Source organism: Myotis nattereri, assembly GCF_964212035.1.
Source record: "Myotis nattereri genome assembly, chromosome: 6".
Lineage (NCBI taxonomy): Eukaryota > Metazoa > Chordata > Mammalia > Chiroptera > Vespertilionidae > Myotis > Myotis nattereri.
In genome coordinates, this window is record NC_138081.1 from 2948524 (window position 1) to 2966193 (window position 17670).

The 17670-nt window shown below is 65.3% G+C and overlaps 1 protein-coding gene across 4 annotated transcripts; it reads left to right on the top strand.

The window, feature by feature from the left end:
- The first annotated feature begins 1254 nt into the window (after positions 1-1254).
- Positions 1255-16998, top strand: DDR1 (discoidin domain receptor tyrosine kinase 1). 4 transcript variants are annotated; one of them, XM_081094305.1, is made up of 19 exons: positions 1299-1398; positions 6633-6762; positions 6850-6952; positions 7153-7381; positions 9015-9162; positions 9344-9461; positions 9869-10055; positions 10160-10406; positions 10882-10977; positions 11083-11234; positions 12015-12180; positions 12831-12941; positions 13187-13330; positions 13934-14178; positions 14341-14468; positions 14679-14897; positions 15288-15522; positions 15923-16072; positions 16183-16998. In XM_081094305.1, exons 2-19 carry the CDS (start codon positions 6675-6677, stop codon positions 16321-16323), a joined length of 2907 nt encoding a protein of 968 aa, XP_080950431.1. In that variant the 5' UTR covers positions 1299-1398; positions 6633-6674; the 3' UTR covers positions 16324-16998. The 4 variants fall into 4 exon arrangements, 3 of the variants coding, with proteins under 3 accessions (XP_080950433.1, XP_080950431.1, XP_080950432.1); XM_081094306.1 differs by lacking the exon at positions 13187-13330; XR_013996163.1 differs by lacking the exon at positions 1299-1398 and having other exon boundaries at positions 6236-6762; positions 13255-13330.
- The last annotated feature ends 672 nt before the right edge of the window (positions 16999-17670 follow it).

The window sequence follows — 17670 nt, forward strand, 5'->3', positions numbered from 1 at the left end:
ACACATACATATTAGTATATACACACAGACGTGCATGCACACATACACGTGTGCACACACACGTACATGCCTGGCTCCGCCTCTGACTGTAAGTGCTGGGAAGACGGGGAGTGCATGTTTCATAGCTCTTACTGTCGGACCCCTGTGCTGACAAACCCTCACTAACGGAGGAATGAATTGGGAGGTGGAACTCAGACCCAAGTGACACATGAGAAACCACAGAGGGAGGCACTCAGGTTGGTGGGGTTTGGGTTGTTGCTTCCATCAGAGGGCCGGCCCCTTGCAGCCGCATCGCATCGCACAAGACCATAGCAGCAGGCTCCTGGGGCAGGGCCCATTACCTCTCCGTTCTGAGGGCAGGGGTCTGGGATGCAGATGCGAGTGGCGAGCTCCCTGCTGGCCTCTCAGACAGGGCCATGCTCGCTCAGCCCCCCCTAACCCCCCCTCCCGCCATGGTGTTGTGAGAGGCATCCGTGCTTCCTCCTCCCTCCCTGCCCCTCCAGTCCAACCAGCCACCTTTGGCTTTGGGGACCTAGTTTCTGAACCAAGAATTGGACAACATTGTCTGACAAGGACATTTGCACTTCAGAGGGACAGGCCAGACTATGTTTAAAATTGGGGTTATTCTTGGAAACTAAGGGTGACTTATGGACACTGGTACAACTGGGGGCAACCAACTAGGGAACTGGTGCCCTTGCCCAGCAGTATGGCCCCGTGGCTGAGCGCCGACCTATGAACCAGGAGGTCACCGTGGGATTCCCAGTCAAGACACATGCCTGGGTTGCCCGCTCTGCATCCCCAGTGTGGGGCCCGCAGGAGGCAGCTGATCCATGATTCTCATCATTGATGTTTCTGTCTCTCTCCCCGTCTCACTTCCTCTCTGAAAGCAACACAAATATATTTAAAAAAGAAAAAAAGGAACTGGAACTCTGGTTCTCCCCAGGGTGCAAAAACAGAGAAGAATGTGGACTGGAGGGGACTCAGGAGACCTCCAAAGGACCCGCCAGTCAATCCCACTCTCCTTCTCCCACCTCCTGGCGGACAGTCCCCCGCCTGGACCCTCCCCCTCAGCAGGCCCCAGCGCCCCGCCGCGCCGCAGCTTTCTCCGACCTGCCTCCCCCCACCCCCCTTTGTTTGGGGGCTCTTTGTCTGTGGTCGCCCTTTGCTTCAGTTTCTCAGTTCTGGCCTCTCCCTCCCTTTCTCCCGGGCCAGGCTGTTCCCTCCCCCTCTGCGGGGGCCGCCGGCTGGGTTGCCATGGTCACGTTGAAGCCGAGGCAGCTGGCTGGGGCAGCTGCTCCCGCCCTGAAGGGCGGACAAAGCCCGGCAGCATTGGCAGCTTAGACCTGGGACCCCCAAGGCCTGAGACTGGGGGGACTGGGACCCAGCACTGAACTGGAGGTGAGCGGAAGCCAGCGCGGGACTGGGAGGCCGGAGTGGGACTGAGCGGGCCTCCCCTGGAGGGAGGGACCAGCGGTCCAGGCTGGAGGCTGGAGGCGGGGGTGGAGGGAGCTCGCCTGCCTGGCGGGAGGAGGGGAAGGACGGAGACTGAGGGCTGAGGGCTGGGCTGCCCCAGGGGGAGGGCTGCGGCCTCTGTGGCCTGAGCCCAGAACCAGGTTTGATTCCGTCTTCGCCGTCTCCCCTGGCCTGTCCCCGGTTGCCCGCCCTTTGGAGCCTCTGACTCTCCTCGTCGCTCCACGCCCCAGTGTTTCAGCCCCGTGCCTCAGTCTCCCTTCTCCTCCGCCAGCGTTTGGTCTCACTCCAGCCCTCTCCTCTCTTTGTCTTTGTTCCCTGTCCCCTCCGTCTGCCGCCCGCTCGGGCCTGGCTTCCCTGCCCGCTCCGCCCCACACAGGGCACCCACTGCGTCCCTGCTTCCTCCCCAGACCTCAGGCTCCCCAGCTTCCCGGCCGAGCTGCGCCCTCTCCCCGCCCTGTCCTCTCGCGGCCCCAGCGCCCTCGCCCCTGGCTTCCGTGTATCTTCTGCCTGTCGGTCTCCACCACCAGGACCGCCTCTCCTCGTGCTCCGGACTCTCCACGCGGAGCTGCCCGACCCCCCTGCACCCCGCTCCTCCCACTCCGGAGCCTCGGTTTCCCACTTGTACCCAGTGGTGTCAGCGCCCGACTCGCGCCCAGGGCCTCGCCTGCCCTCACCCCGCCCCCACCAGCCACTCTCCCTCGCCCGGGGCTGAGCCAGCCTGCTGGTCCCGGGAAGAGGACTGCAGCTCCGGGGCCAGCTGGGCCTCCCGGCACCGGTCCTGCCGCCCCCCCCCTCTCCGGCCCGGTGCCCGCGGCCCCGAAGCCCCTCTCCTGGGTGCTCCCCCGCACGTTCTCCCCGCTGTTTCCCTCCTCTCCTGGGCAGGGCAGCCGAGGTCGTGGGTTGGAAGGGAGGGAAGCGTGGACGGGAGGGCACGGTGGGGGAGGGGAGACCTGTGGGGGCCCCGGAGGACAAAGGGCGCCCGGAGTGGGGGTGCGGCAGGGGACGTGGGGTGGGCCCTGGCAGGTAGTGGACGCTCAGGCTTGGCCCCGCGCTGGGCCCGGCATGGCTGGGGTTTCCCTCGCGCCCTGGGAATCTGGGCTGCGAGCCCCGCATTCCAGCCGGCTCCAGCCGCTTCTGCTGTCACTCGACTCCGCGGGGCCCCAGCCCTGCGTCCTGCCGCTCCCCGGCCTGGGCCGGGCGAGGTGGGCATCACCAGTTAGGAATTTCCCGGGGGGAGGGGGGGGCAAGGGTCTCAGGACTTCATGGCCAGCCCTACCCTCCGCCGCGCACCCCCCGTCTGGCCCCGCCACGCCACCTGGCCGGGCCGGCGTGGGCCGGGCTGTGGAATGTCCCACCCGCGTGCGAGGCTGCTCCTCTCCGAGGCGGGGGCGCGGCTCGCCGGCCGGGCTGGTTTCCCGGCGCCGCCTGGAAGCGGAGGCTGAGCCGCCAGGTGAGGTGCGCGGGCACCCCGGCCCCGCCCGGCCTGGCTCCGCCCTCGGCCCGCCTCTCCCGCCCAGACTCCCCGAGACCGGCTCCCGAGGGGTAGGTGCCGGGGCCCTCGGGTGGGCCGGAGCGGACGAGGGGAGGGCCGGCCTCGGCGCTGGCTGCGGCTGGCGAGCCCTAGCAGGTGGGCGCCGGCGTCGGTGCGGTGTGGGCCGGAGCGCCCTGCGCCGGGCCCCAGGGCCAGCCCTCCCCGCAGCGCCGTGGGCACTTGTCGGCGGGATCTGTGTCCTCCGGGCTGGCGGCGGGCTGGCGGCGGGCGGCGGGCTTGCGGCGGGCGGCGGAGTGGGTGGGCGGGAGCGCGCGCTGCCACCTTGCCCGCCGCTCGCGGTCCCCGGGGGCGCGCCCGGCTCCGCGGGTCCGGCTCCTCTCGGCTCTGCCCCCTGGTCCAGGCCTGTCCTTGCCAGTGGCCGGCCCCTCCCGCCCGCCGCCCCGCTGGTGGCGAGGCCCCGGAGAACTCCGGCGCTGGAGGACGGACCCGGGTCAGGGAGGAGCGAGGGGCCGGAGAGGGGCCGGAGAGGGGCCGGCGCCGGGGGGGGGGGGGCAGTGGAGGCCGGCGCGGCGGGGGGAGGCCGGCGGCGGCGCGAGGAGTGGGTCCGGGCGGGGTGTCAGGTGAGCTGCCTCCTGCCCCCGCGGACGCCGCTGCTCGGGCCGGGCCTGTGGGAACCTGCTCCCGCCTCGCCTGGGGCTGCCCCTCGCCACCTCCCTCTCCGGGAACCGAGCCCAGAAAGGGGGCGGGGAGGGGCCGGGCGCGGAGGCCCGGAGCCGGGCCTGGGCTCGGCGGCTCTCTCCGTGGGAAACCCGGGCGCGGTGGGTGAAGGGCGACGCGGACGCCGAGCGGAGGGGGCGGTGACGCTGGGGACCGCGGGGCTCGCGGGAGGCGGCGCCTGGCCGAGCGGAGGCCCTGGCTGCGGCCCCGCAGGCCCCCGACAGCTGCTCCGAGCCGCCGCCACCGAGCCCCGCCGGCGCCTCCGCTCGGCCAGGCGCCGCCCCGCCCCGCGCCCGGCCGCCGCTCCCGAGGCCCCGCTCCGCCGGCCGAGGAGAGGTAGGGGCGGCGGGGCCCGGCGGGGGCGGGGCGGGGCCCGTGCGGAGCTGCACTTGCTGGCGCGGCCGAGGTCTGCCTGCCGCCTCCGGGCTGGCGGTGGGCGCGGAGCCCAGCCTCGGGCAAGTGCCCGGCAGCGGTGGGCCCCTCGCCCGGCAGGACGCTCCTCCTCGGCCCCCGGGAGGTGGGCGCCCCCCTGCCCGCCGGTCCCCGGGCCTCCGCCCGGCCAGCTCCCAGTCGGGCGGCCTGGCCGCAGCCTGCACAGGCACTGGCGCCCGGACCTGCCCGGGCAGCCGCCACCCGCGCTGGGCGGTGAGTTGGTTCTGCCCGGAGAGGAAGCCCCCGCCTCAGCGCCCGCCCCGCCCGCAGGTCCCCCAAGCGGCCCGCGCCTCCGGCCCGCCGGTCCAGCCGGTGCGGCGCTCAGGCCCGGGGCCGAGGGCCCCGCAGGGCAGAGCTGGGCGGAACCGCTAGCCGGTGCGCAGGGTGCGAGCTCTCCCTCCGCCGCCCGCCGTCCAGGTTCCGCGCCCCGGACTCCCCGCTCCCTGGCCCGGGGGGGTTAGGTGGTGGCCTGCGCCCCAGTTCGCTGGGGTCCTGCCCAGGGCCTGGGTGTGTGTCTGGCGCTGCCCCCTGAGGGCGGGCGCGCGTGTGGGCAGGGGCCTGGGCCATTTCGGGCCCACAGGTGCCTGAAGCTGGCTCTCCCCAGGGATGGGCTTGCTCGGCAAAGGCCGAGGTGTGGATGGGGTGTGTGAGCCGCTCGCTGTGTTTGCCCCGCTGGGAGTCTGTCAACCTGTGTAGAGTGTGTGGATGTCACGTGTCCGCCACTGAGTCTGACGGTTGCTGTGCGCACAGAGGTGTGTGCTGAGCTAATCCGGCCTTGCACACAGCGGGCTCCAGGTGTGGGTGTCTGAGTGTGTGTCTGTGTCTGTGTAGAGAGTGTCTGTGTGTGAGTGTGTGTCTGTGTGTGTGTGCGTGAGTGTGTGTCTGTGTGAGAGTGTCTGTGTCTGTGAGAGTGTATCTGTGTGTGAGAGTGTCTGTGTTGTGAGTGTGTGTGTCTGTGTATCTGAGTGTGTCTGTACACACACAGTGGTGTGGGTGTTGTCTGGCATGGGGGTGGGGGAGGGTGTCCAGCCCCCAGGTTGTCATTGGCTGTGATGGGCAGGGCGGGTGGTGTTGGCAGGATTGTGGGCCTGCCTCTCTGGGTCTGGCCTAGTGGAGAGAATGGGGGATGGGAGGCGGAGAAGGGTGGCCCCGGGCGGGCGCCTGCCCTATTTACCTCTTGCCCCCCGCCTCCCACCGCCCATCCTCTGCGGGTCTGTGTCTCTGCCAGGCTCCTCTGCCCGTCTGGCTCTGATGACTCATCTGGGATTGGCAGGAAGGTTACTCAGGGAACAAGGGCCTGCTGTTCTGACAGTGGGGGGGGGGGGGGGGTGGAGAGCGGCACCCAGGGTTCCAGGCCCCTATGGGTGGCTCCTGGGGACTAGGTATGATGCTCTGGTTCTAGCTCTGACTGAATGCAGAGTGCCCTCCGTAACTCAGCCCTCAGCTGCTGCTTCAGAACTGCGGGGTCTCAGCTGCCTCTTACATTCCTGCCTAGATCATTGTGGGAGCAGCTGGAGGAGGACAAAAGGATGGGGGAGTGTGCCCCACTCCTCCTACACCCTGGGGTGACCTCAGCCCTAGGCCCTTCCCCCTTCAGAAAGCGGGGGCTGGGGGCACAGGTGGTCTGGGCTCAGGAGGGAAGGCACAGCAGGAAGAGCTGCAGCGTGAAGGGTGGTCCTGGGGTCCCTCAGGGTTCCAGGGCTGGGGGCTCAGAGTGGCCCCGGGAAGAGGACAGGCCAGGCTGCTTTTCCTGCACAGGCTGGAGGGGTAGTCCCACCCGCAGGGCTGGGGAGATAGTCCCACCTGCAGGGCTGGGGAGGTAGTCCCACCTGCAGGGCTGGAGGGGTAGTCCCACCTGCAGGGCTGGGGAGGTAGTCCCACCTGCAGGGCTGGAGGGGTAGTCCCACCTGCAGGGCTGGAGGGGTAGTCCCACCTGCAGGGCTGGAGGGGTAGTCCCATCTGCAGGGCTGGAGGGGTAGTCCCACCTGCAGGGCTGGGGAGGTAGTCCCACCTGCAGGGCTGGAGGGGTAGTCCCATCTGCAGGGCTGGAGGGGTAGTCCCGGGGTTCATTAGGAGGCGCCGTTGGAATGGGTTCCGTTGGGACGAGCTGCCTGGACCCGGGGTGAAGAGCGGGGTTCTCAGGCGTTCCCGGCACAGATCCCGGGAGGGCCAGGGTGAGGCCTGAGGCCTGCGCTTCTCCCACGTTTCCCGGTGTTGCCGAGGCCTGGCCCCGGGACCACACTGGGCCAGTAGGCTACTGGGAGCTGTGGGATTGGAAGCTGCTGGGGTCCCCCACTTGTCTTAAAAATCTGGGCTCCTAGATGGGGAGGGGACCAGAGATCAGCCCAGCGTCTGGTTCCCGGGAAGCATTCTAGAAACAGCGGATGCTGTCCAACAACGCGGGCGTCCCTTCCTGCCATTTTCCCCAGAGCAGCCCGTTCTGCCTGTCTGTTGCTGGCTGCGGCCCTTCTCCTTGGTTGCCCTTTAACTTACCCTCCCCCCACTGTGTCCCTTGCAGAGATGCTGCCCCCACCCCCTTAGGCCTAAGGGATCAGGAGCTATGGGGCCGGGGGCCCTCTCATCTCTACTGCTGCTGCTGTTCTCGGTGGCAACTGGAGGTGCTGACATGACAGGACATTTCAACCCTGGTGAGGAGGCTGGCTCTTGGGTCCCTGAGGGAGGGACTTGGGAGACAGAGAATCAGAGGCAGGCCCTCACTGCCTGTCCTCGCCCAGCCAAGTGCCGCTATGCCCTGGGCATGCAGGACCGGACCATCCCAGACGGGGACATCTCTGCCTCTAGCTCCTGGTCAGACTCCACGGCTGCTCGCCACAGCAGGTACCTGGCACACCGGGCAGGGCGGCCCTGGAGCTTAGCTCCTGGGGTCTCTACTTGCCCCTCCAACCCCTCTGCGCAAGCCAAGAGGCTTCTGAGAGGGCCAATGCCAATGCAACCCCACAGTCCTGGGGGCTTTAAATATTAGAGCCAGAGGCAGACCCAGGGCCAGACGTTCCCTGTGACCTCCTGCCCCCTCCCAGGCTGGAGAGCAGCGATGGGGACGGGGCCTGGTGCCCAGCAGGGCCGGTCTTTCCCAAGGAGGAGGAGTACCTGCAGGTGGATCTTCGGCGGCTGCACCTGGTGGCTCTGGTGGGCACCCAGGGGCGGCACGCTGGAGGCCTGGGCAAAGAGTTCTCACCCAGCTACCGGCTGCGCTACTCCCGGGACGGCCACCGCTGGATGGACTGGAGGGACCGCTGGGGTCAGGAGGTGAGGCTGGCAGGGCGACAGCCAGGAGGGGTGGCTCTCTTCTCTCCTCCACTGACCATCCTCCTGTCCACTGACCATCCTCAGTCCACGCCCTCTCCAGCCCAAACCTCTCACCTGAGCTCCATCAAGCGCTGCTCAACCTGGGCATCCAAGGGGGCCTCGAACTTACCATCAGCTTCCCAAGCTGAGCTTGAGTCCCACGCCCACCCCAGCCCGTCGGGGGGGCCCCCCCCTCCCCTGCCCGCCCCATGTCTCCAGCTCAGGAAATGGCACCACCATGTGCCCAGGGCTCAGGTCAGGAGCTAAGATGATATCCCCAACTCTGTTCTCTCGCCTCCTGCTTCCGCAAGACCAGTCTGTGCTACCTCCTGCTGTTTCCTGCCTCCACCACTCCCCGCCGCCCTCTTCCACCTGCCCTGGGCCAGCCCCACCATCCCCACCCCATCCCGCTCAGGTGCGGGCCTGAGGGATCTCTTAGCTGTTCTCCCTGCTCCCGCCCATCCTGCCTGAGTCAGATCTTGCCTTTGAGGCGACATTAGTGTTTTTCAGACGAGGCCGTCAGGCCCGCACAGGCATGTCTCTCCTGGACCCGAAGGGACCCGCACAATTGGCGACCAGGGCACCACCGGGCAGTGGTAGCTCATCCTGGGCAACCCTGACCCTGTCCCCAAGGCCTCCTTTTCTCTGACTTATTTCATTCATTCATTCATTCATCCATCCATTCATTTAATCAATCCTTGCCCAGGGAATGAGGATATTTTTTCCTTTGATTTTTAACGAGAGTGGAAGGGGAGAGAGAGAGTGAGATATGCTGTGAGAGACACATCCACTGGTTGCCTCCCACACGGAGTCCACTTGGCCCTGGGGTGGGGATCAAACCCGCAACCAAGGCACGCACCCTCGACCAGGAATCGAACCTGTGGCTCTCTGCTGCACAGGCAGAATCTCTAACCACTGAGCACCGGCCAGGGCTTCTCTGACTTCTTAGTGAGCCAGCTGCCCAGCCCTGGCGCCCTTCCCTGCCTAGTCCCTCCCTGTTGCGTCTTCTACCCTAGGCTCTCCTGTGTTTCACTGTTTCCAACTTTAATAAACTCAAAATTAAAAAAAAATTAAAAAGGAGATGCACATCCGATGGGGCACAGTGGCTGCAGGCCGCGGTCGGCTCCCGCTCGCCAGAAACAACACTTGGCCTGCCTGGCCCTGGCCGCGCCCGTTACCCTGTCCTTGCCCGCTGGCCACCCTGGTTTTCTGGCCGTTTGTGAACCAGCTAGGGCTCATCCCACACCTTCAGCATTTTCACTGGCTATTCTCTGCCTGGGAAGCTCCTCCCGCCCCATGTCTACCCCCTTGCCCAAGGCTCGCCCTCCCCCCCTCTCCCCCCAGATGTCCCCTCAGCCAGCCTTTTCTGGCCACCCCCCTCCCACTGCTCCAGTCCCACTGCTGCCTCATTCTTCACAGCTGTCTCCCTGTGGGCTCCGTCCGCAGGGGAGGGACTGGCGCTCACCAGCGAGGGTTTGCCTGCCCATGGTGGGCGCTGGGCACCTGCAGAGGGGCTGGGGGGCTAGGGTGGGAGCAGGTGATGGGATGGCAGACCTGCCTTTCCCACCCATCCACCCTGTTCCCTGGCCTGCAGGTGATCTTGGGAAATGAGGACCCGGGGGGAGTGGTGCTGAAGGACCTGGGGCCCCCCATGGTGGCCCGACTGGTTCGCTTCTACCCCCGGGCTGACCGGGTCATGAGCGTCTGTCTGCGGGTGGAGCTCTACGGCTGCCTCTGGAAAGGTGAGTTGTTCAGAGGCTCTTCCTCCCCCCTCCCAACTGTTTCCCTATCCTGGGGGTGGGGGGTGCAGGGGGAGGGGCATCCAGGGCCTCTCCCTTGGGGAGCCTCATTCTGAGTGAGGAGAGGACTGGCCAGCATGGCCTCCTCCAAGCCTGCCCTCATGCCCCCTCCCGCTCTGCCCAGATGGACTGCTATCGTACACGGCCCCTGTGGGGCAGACAATGAACTTGATGAACTTGGCTGAGGCCGTGCACCTCAACGATTCCACCTATGATGGACACACCACGCACACCGTTGGCGGGTGAAGAAGCAGGCCCTGCTGGACGGGCCTGGGGGGGGGAGGGGCGGAGGGGGGAAAATGGGTGGGGGTGGGCGTGGTAAGTAGTCGCAGTGAGATAGAAGAATGGGGATGGGGATGGGTTAGGTGGGCAAAGGGGACAGGACCAGGATTGAAGGGCAGCAAGGCGACTGGTAGCTCATGTGCCACTTTGTGTGAATTAGAAAAAGGCACCCCTTTGCTAACACATCTTCTGGGAATTGTCACAATAAACACATACATCGTAGGGTGCTTTGTGCAGCATGTGACTCAGAGTATCTGTCCTAGTCCTGGTGGCGGGAGAGCCGGGGGAGGCTGGGATAAGGGGCTGGGGTTGCCACGCACCTGGATAGGACACTTTCTTCCAACCGGGTCCCGGCCCTCTTCCCCAGGCTGCAGTATGGAGGGCTGGGCCAGCTGGCGGACGGTGTGCTGGGGCTGGACGACTTTCGGAAGAGCCAGGAGCTGCGGGTCTGGCCGGGCTATGACTATGTGGGATGGAGCAACCATAGCTTCCCCAGCGGCTACGTGGAGATGGAGTTTGAGTTTGACCAGCTCAGGGCCTTCCAGGCCATGCAAGTGAGTGTGTCCGGCTCCCAGGGAGGGCGCTGAGGCCAGGCGGGGCCCCTGGGAGCTCGCCTGCTCCCCTGGCCTTGGCCCTACATCTCTTTCCCTTCCCCCAGGTTCACTGCAACAACATGCACACCCTGGGAGCCCGCCTGCCTGGCGGGGTGGAGTGTCGCTTCAAGCGAGGCCCAGCCATGGCCTGGGAGGGGGAGCCTGTGCGTCACGTCCTGGGGGGCAGCCTGGGGGACCCCAGAGCCCGGACTGTGTCGGTGCCCCTGGGCGGCCGCGTGGCCCGCTTCTTGCAGTGTCGCTTCCTCTTTGCTGGGCCGTGGCTACTCTTCAGTGAGATCTCCTTCATCTCTGGTAAGCCCTGCTGTCGGCCTAATCCCCAGCTCCGGCTGCCAAGCCGCAGGCCCCAAGATGCCCACCCCTGGCACCCGCCACCCAGGAGACTTCCCAAGCAGGGGGTCTCCCAAGTGATTGCAACCCTCCCCCTCCCACCTGTCTGCCTGTCTTTGGTGAGACCCCCAGGACTGATGTTGAGCCAGTATGACGCTGGCTGCTAAACACTGAAACACTGCTGGTTGGGAACTAGCCTCTTCTCCGAGCCCCTGGTGCTCCCCCGGAGCCGTGCATCTTCCCACAACCCAGCACCTAAAAGGTTAACGTCCACCACAGCCAGGCCTCCAGACCCCGGCCCCATCCCACCTCCGGTTCTGGTTGGTTGGGACGTGTTGGGTGTCAGCCTGTTCCCACTGGCCTCCTCGCTGGTTCTGCAGTCCCGGCCCTGCCCTGGGCTGCCCCGTCTGCCTCCCTTTCTTGTCTTCCTTCTCCCCAGATGTTGTGAATGAATCCTCCCTGGCTCTGGGGGGCACCTTCCCACCAGCCCCCTGGTGGCCACCTGGCCCACCTCCCACCAACTTCAGCGGCTTGGGTGAGCAGCCTGGGCCTCCTCGGGGTGGGTCCTGTGCTCCGCTCCCCCGGGCACCCCAGCGTGGGTGGGGAGCCTCCTGCCGCTCTGACCCTCATGCCCCCCCAGAGCTGGAGCCCCGGGGCCAGCAGCCTGTGGCCAAGGCAGAGGGCAGCCCGACGGCCATCCTCATCGGCTGCCTGGTGGCCATCATCCTGCTGCTGCTGCTCATCATCGCCCTCATGCTCTGGCGGCTGCACTGGCGTCGGCTCCTCAGCAAGGTGGGCGGGGCTCCGGCTCTTCAGTAAGGTGGGCGGGGCTCCGGCTCCTCAGCGAGGTGGGCGGGGCTCCGGCTCTTCAGTAAGGTGGGCGGGGCTCCGGCTCCTCAGCGAGGTGGGCGGGGCTCCGGCTCCTCGGCGAGGTGGGCGGGGCTCCGGCTCCTCGGCGAGGTGGGCGGGGCTCCGGCTCCTCAGTGAGGTGGGCGGGGCTCCGGGCCTGGGCCCCACGTCTGCCAGTCAGGGCCCCTCAGGGCCTCGGCGCAGGCTGGCTAACGGGGATAATTAGAGAGGGGCCAGGGGCCGGTAAAGCGACACTTAGAGAAGTGTGGGTGGGGTGCATGGAAATCAAGGGGTGGTGGGGCCTGCGGGGCCGTCACCACAGCCTCCTGGCTGCTTGCTGAGAGGAGGGCAGGCCTGGAGGGCAGGCTGTGAGGAAAAGCGCTAACCGCTAACTGCACTGTCCAGGGCCTCCGGACTCCTGGGCACGGGCGGTGGGAAAAGATGGAGCTGGAGGGGCCCCGGGGGAAGTGTGGAAACCCCACACCCATGTCTTCCGGAGCGAGTCGGTGGCGGCTCCGGTAAAGTTGATAATAGTGGGCGGGTCAGACTTGGGGGTCCCATCTGCGGGCTCCAAGGCTCTCCAGCCGGGTTTCGCCACCTGTGGATGGGGTTCGTTGTCGCCACTGGGGGGCCGTGTGAGGACGGGGGGCGGGGGGGGAGCGTGGGTGCAGCATATCAGAGCCGAGCAGCAGCGCAGCTCACATCTCGCCTTGTCCGGACAAGGCCGAGCGGCGGGTCTTAGAAGAGGAGCTGACAGTTCATCTCTCTGTGCCTGGGGACACCATCCTCATCAACAACCGCCCGGGCCCTCGAGAGCCACCCCCCTACCAGGAGCCCCGGCCTCGTGGGAACCCAGCCCACCCTGCCCCCAGTGTCCCCAACGGCTCTGGTAAGACCTGCCTCGCTCTGGGTCTGCCTCCGTCCTCCGCCTGTTTTCTGATTGTGTTCCTTTCCCGTCCCCTTGCTTTTATGTCGCCCCCAGTTTCAACTCACTTTCTTATTCTGTGTCTCTGGTCGCTGCCCACTCTAGCAGTCCATGTCCCGACCTTATAATCCCAGGAGCTTGCCGCGCGCCTGCCACCCATGGTCCCAGCGGTCTCCTCCTGGCCCTATGTCCATACACGCCTCCCTCTCTTCTCAGTTGGGCTCTCTCATTGTGTCTTCCTGGCCCTCTCCTTTCTCCTAGACTCACCCGTCCATTGTTCATCATCTACCCACCTATCTATATGCATACATCATTCATCATGTATCTATCATTCATTCCATCCATCCAACCATTTATCCATCACCCATCCACCCATCCATCCTCCATCCATCCTCCATCCGTGCATTCATCCAACCATCCATCTATTCGTCCATCCATGCAGCCAGCCATCTGTTCATCCATTCATTATCCTTCCAGCTAACCAGCACTCTCCACATCTTGGTTTTATCCTGCTTCTCTTAGTACATTGGTCTTGCCCTATTCCGGGTCGCCTTGTCTGTCAGCCTTGAGTCTCACCCCTTCCCCGTGTCCCCCACCCCTCCTTCTCCCGACAGCGTTGCTGCTCTCCAATCCGGCCTACCGCCTCCTTCTGGCCACTTACGCCCGTCCCCCTCGAGGCCCGGGCCCCCCCACACCCGCCTGGGCCAAACCCACCAACACCCAGGGTAAGCCCCTCTGCCCTGGACTCCGCCAGGCTCCCCACGCCTCTACGGGGACAGGGAAGGTCCTCACACCTCGCACTGCCTCCTCGCCTCACTGTGGCCTCTGCTCCGAGTTCCCACGGAGGCCTCTCTTGTGCCCTTCGCTCTCCTCTGCCGCTCGCTCCTTTCACGGCCCCCCCTTGAGCTGAGGAGTGGGAAGCCCACTGGCCCCAGCTCTGCCCCTCCTCCTCTCCCACTCATCTCTTCAGCTCTCCAGAGCGAGAGGAGGCTGCGGTGCTGCCCGGCTCCTGTGACTCCTTTGTTCTCCCCTCTCCAGAGCTTCGAGGAGGAGGGCCTCTCACCCTGGGTGCTGGCCCTGTCCCCCCATGTGTCCTCTCTCCGCGGTCCCCGAGGTGAAGGCCCGCCCCTCCTTCTGTCTGCCCTCCTCTCCTGGTGTTGCCTTCTCATTGTTGCCCTCCTCCGGGCTGAGGGGCGGCCCTGCCTCCCTCCTGTCTGTAGACCCTGTTGTGCGGGCCTCAGGGGCGTCCCTCCCCTCTGTGTGCCCCTGTCTCTGCTTGTCTTCGAGCTCGGTGTGCGGGTCAGGGGGTGGGGTGATGAGGGCAGGGAGAAACCGAGGCTGAAGGTGGTTGGGGGGGGGGGTAGGGGAAGGAAGGGAACAGTTAAGTGAGAGCGAGGAGCTGGCAGTGGCGGAGGGCGACCGGATGGCTGGCTCCATCCTCCTTGTGGTGGTGCGGAGAGGAGTCCCTCTTCCAGAGAGACTCACCGGGCTCTGGGCTGTGCTGAGATGCCCAGAGAGTACGACGTACGCCATCGCCGGTGCCTTGAAAGCTCTGGCCCACTAGCCTCATCCACGCCAGCAGCTTCTCTGTTTGAGGACATGGAGGGAGGGCAGACCCAGTCTCTAATCCAACAGGAGCCGGGGAGGCTGAGGTGCGGGGGTGTGGCTCCCGGGCGGCTCCTGATGCCTCCCCGATCTTCTCTCCTTTACCCTCCAGCCTGCAGTGGGGACTACATGGAGCCTGAGAAGCCAGGTGCCCCGCTTTTGCCCCCACCTCCTCAGAACAGCGTCCCCCACTATGCGGAGGCTGACATTGTCACCCTGCAGGGCGTCACGGGGGGCAACACCTACGCCGTGCCCGCGCTGCCCCCCGGGGGAGCTGGGGACGGGCCCCCCAGAGTGGATTTTCCTCGGTCACGGCTCTGCTTCAAGGAGAAGCTTGGCGAGGGCCAGTTTGGGGAGGTAAGGAGGACCCTGCCAGCCATCAGGGTGCCTGACTGTCGGGGGCTGGCACGTGCCCACAGAGCGCCCTGGAGCAGGAACCTGTCATCTGACTGTTACCCCAGTGGACCCTGTGACCTTGGTGACCCTTCGACCCTCTGACACGTGATCCTGTTTCTGCAGGTGCACCTGTGTGAGGTGGAGCGCCCTCAGGAGCTGGTCAGTCTCGATTTCCCCCTTAGTGTGCGCAAGGGGCACCCCCTGCTGGTAGCTGTCAAGATCCTGCGGCCGGATGCCACCAAGAATGCCAGGTGAGCACCAGGATGGCATCTGGGAGTGGAGGTGAGGCCACAGAGAGTGATCTAGAGAGAAATGTGGTAGAGACAGCTGAGGGGTGTCTGGGGAAGGTGCCCACGGCCCCCGCGAGCCAGCGTGTGTCGCGGGGCGGCTGGCCCGTGGAGCAGGGGCCGTGCATGTGCAGGTCAGCCCACATGCCCTCGCCGCCTCCCCTGCCGCCCCAGGAACGACTTCCTGAAGGAGGTGAAGATCATGGCGAGGCTGAAGGACCCAAACATCATCCGGCTGCTGGGCGTGTGTGTGCAGGACGACCCTCTCTGCATGATCACCGACTACATGGAGAACGGCGACCTGAACCAGTTCCTTAGTGCGCACCAGCTGGAGGACAAGGCGGCCGCAGGGGCCCCTGAGGGTGGGGAGCCCGCCCAGGGGCCCACTATCAGGTCAGCAGCTGCCCAGGCAGGCCCCGCCCTGAGAGCGCCAGCCTGCGGGCAGAGAGCACTGGGTGGGGCGCACAGGTTGCAGGAGGGCCTGGGACGAGGACCACGAGGGGCAGGAAGGCTGGGCCTACCTGCCGCAAGGGCGGAAGGGACTTGGACCCGGCGGAGTTTCCCTGCGCCCTCTTCACCTTCACTGCGGAGGCTAGGTCCTGGAGCATAGTAAAAGCAGCGGCTCCCCGGGGTCGCACGACCAAAGAAGGGTTGGGCGGGCACTTACCACAGCCTCCCCCTGGTACTTCCATCTTGGCATCGTGGCTGCCCTTCCTCCTGGGGATCTGTGAGGGGGGAGCGCTGGGGCCACCCAGCGACCCTCTGTCCGTGCCCCCCACCCAGCTACCCGATGCTGTTGCACGTGGCAACCCAGATCGCCTCGGGCATGCGCTACCTGGCCACACTCAACTTCGTGCACCGCGACCTGGCCACCAGGAACTGCCTGGTTGGGGAAAATTTCACCATCAAAATCGCCGACTTCGGCATGAGCAGGAACCTCTACGCCGGGGACTACTACCGGGTGCAGGGCCGGGCAGTGCTGCCCATCCGCTGGATGGCCTGGGAGTGCATCCTCATGGTGAGATGCCTGCGGGGCGGCGGGTGCTCCGCGGCCACCCAGTCTCATCTATAAAGTGAGGTGTGGCGCAGGGGCTGGAGCAAGCACGGGGAGGGCGGGAGGGAGGGCGTGATGGGGGCGCCCAGGAGACAAGAGTGGGCCCGACCGATGGAGTCAGGGTGGCAGAGAGCGAGAGAGACCAAGTGGTAGGAGCGGGGGCTAGAGCCAGAGGAGGATGAGTTGGGAGTTAGTCGAGACCAGAAAATGGGGGCAGGAGGGGAGAAGAGTGGAGGGAGAGGATGAGCAGGAGAAGCAAGGCCGAGGGGGGCAGCTCCTGGGGAGAGCCCCGGGGGAGTGGCCCCAGGCCTGGGAAGTGCTGGGGGAAGGGAGGTCTGCTGCCTGAGGCCTCATCTGTGCACAGGGGAAGTTCACCACGGCCAGCGACGTGTGGGCCTTCGGTGTGACCCTGTGGGAGGTGCTGATGCTCTGCCGGGCCCAGCCCTTCGGGCAGCTGACAGACGAGCAGGTCATCGAGAACGCAGGGGAGTTCTTCCGGGACCAGGGCCGCCAGGTGAGAGCAGGCCCCGGATGGGCGGGCGGGGCGGGGCGGGCGGGGCCTGCCGTCAGGGAAACTAAGGCACATCTGTCCCTTGCCTTCCTCCACCTGCTCCCGAAATGTAGGTGTACCTGTCCCGGCCACCTGCCTGCCCCCTGGGCCTGTATGAGCTGATGCTTCGGTGCTGGAGCCGAGAGCCGGAGCAGCGGCCGCCCTTTTCCCAGCTGCACAGGTTCCTGGCAGAAGATGCACTCAACACAGTGTGAATCCTGACGCCCAGCCGCCATCCAGAGGAGCCCATGGCCCCGCCCCTGCCCGTTACCTCTGAGGGGCAGTGTGACCCCTCGCTGCTCCCCTCCTAGCAGCGCCCCCGCCCACCCAGCGGGCCTGTGGCCAGACCCTCTCAGGCCTCTTCTGGCCGTCCCTTGGGGAGGCCTGGGGCAGACACAGGGCAGACACTGGACTTGGCCTCTGGAGCCCCTGGGCCCCTGGACAACACTGGTTCTTGGAGGGATGGTGTGGCCCACAGCCTCTCTCTCCGTCACACACTGGACCCCACTGGCTGAGGGCCTGGGAGGCGAGGAGGGCGCAGAAGGACTTGTCCTCCGCTTGGCTCCCTCCCGCCATCCGCAGAAACACTGGACCTGGGTGGCCCTGCCCGGCCCGTCACGCCCACTCTCCTGCCCGTTAGAGCTAGAACTCCTCTAAACCGACGTTTCTGTGGAATAAATATTGGAATTAGGGGACAGAGGGGAACACGCCCATGGCCCTGGGGCCAGGCATCTCTGTCGTAGCTGCCACATTGGTTTTTCTATGATCACTTGGGGTTTGTACATTTTTGGCGGAAGAGACACAGATTTTTACACTAATATATGGATCAAGCTCCGTGTAATTTTAATCCCCTGCACTAGGCAGGTAACAATAAAGGTGAGTTTTCCACAGCTATGGGTAGGTTTCTTGGGTTTTGGTAAAATCTACTGCCGCTCCGTTTTCTTTCTTCCTCCTTTTCCCTCCTCCCTGCTCCCTTCCCTGCTGTGCTCCTGGCCCAGCACAGTGCTTCGTGTCCATAAGCCAGGCCCTGCTGCTGGGACCCAGGATGTCTGAGCCTCAGCAGCTCCAGCAAGAGCTCTGCTGGGGCCGGGGGGCGCGGGGAGGGGGGGGGGCTGCGTCTGGACCTCGTTTGACTGGTGGCTCTGGCAGCAGGGAGGGGCCTCTGGTTCCTCCTCGGAACTATGCTGTGAAACCGGTTTACAGTGGGGTGTGAATATATAGGATGATACAGTGTTTGTAAAAATGTTAAAAATTATGCTATGCCCATGTCCTTTTAAATATATTTAATAACATCTAGCAGCAGTTGTAATAAGTACTGACATGTTCAAACAGAAATTGGTACCTGACATTTCTGTGGCGGGATATGAAAATGGCTGTGGTCTGTTAGTGACAGGCACATGCGGGGGTTTTGCTCATACTCACACTTGGAGGAGATGCTGAATTTCAGCTAGAGGTTAATAAAAATAGACCTGTCCTTCTTTTCTAGCCCATATTCCAGCCCCGCCCCCCCCCCCCCCCCCCAAGGTTCTGGAAGTCCCAGCTGGAGAATACTTACTTGGATT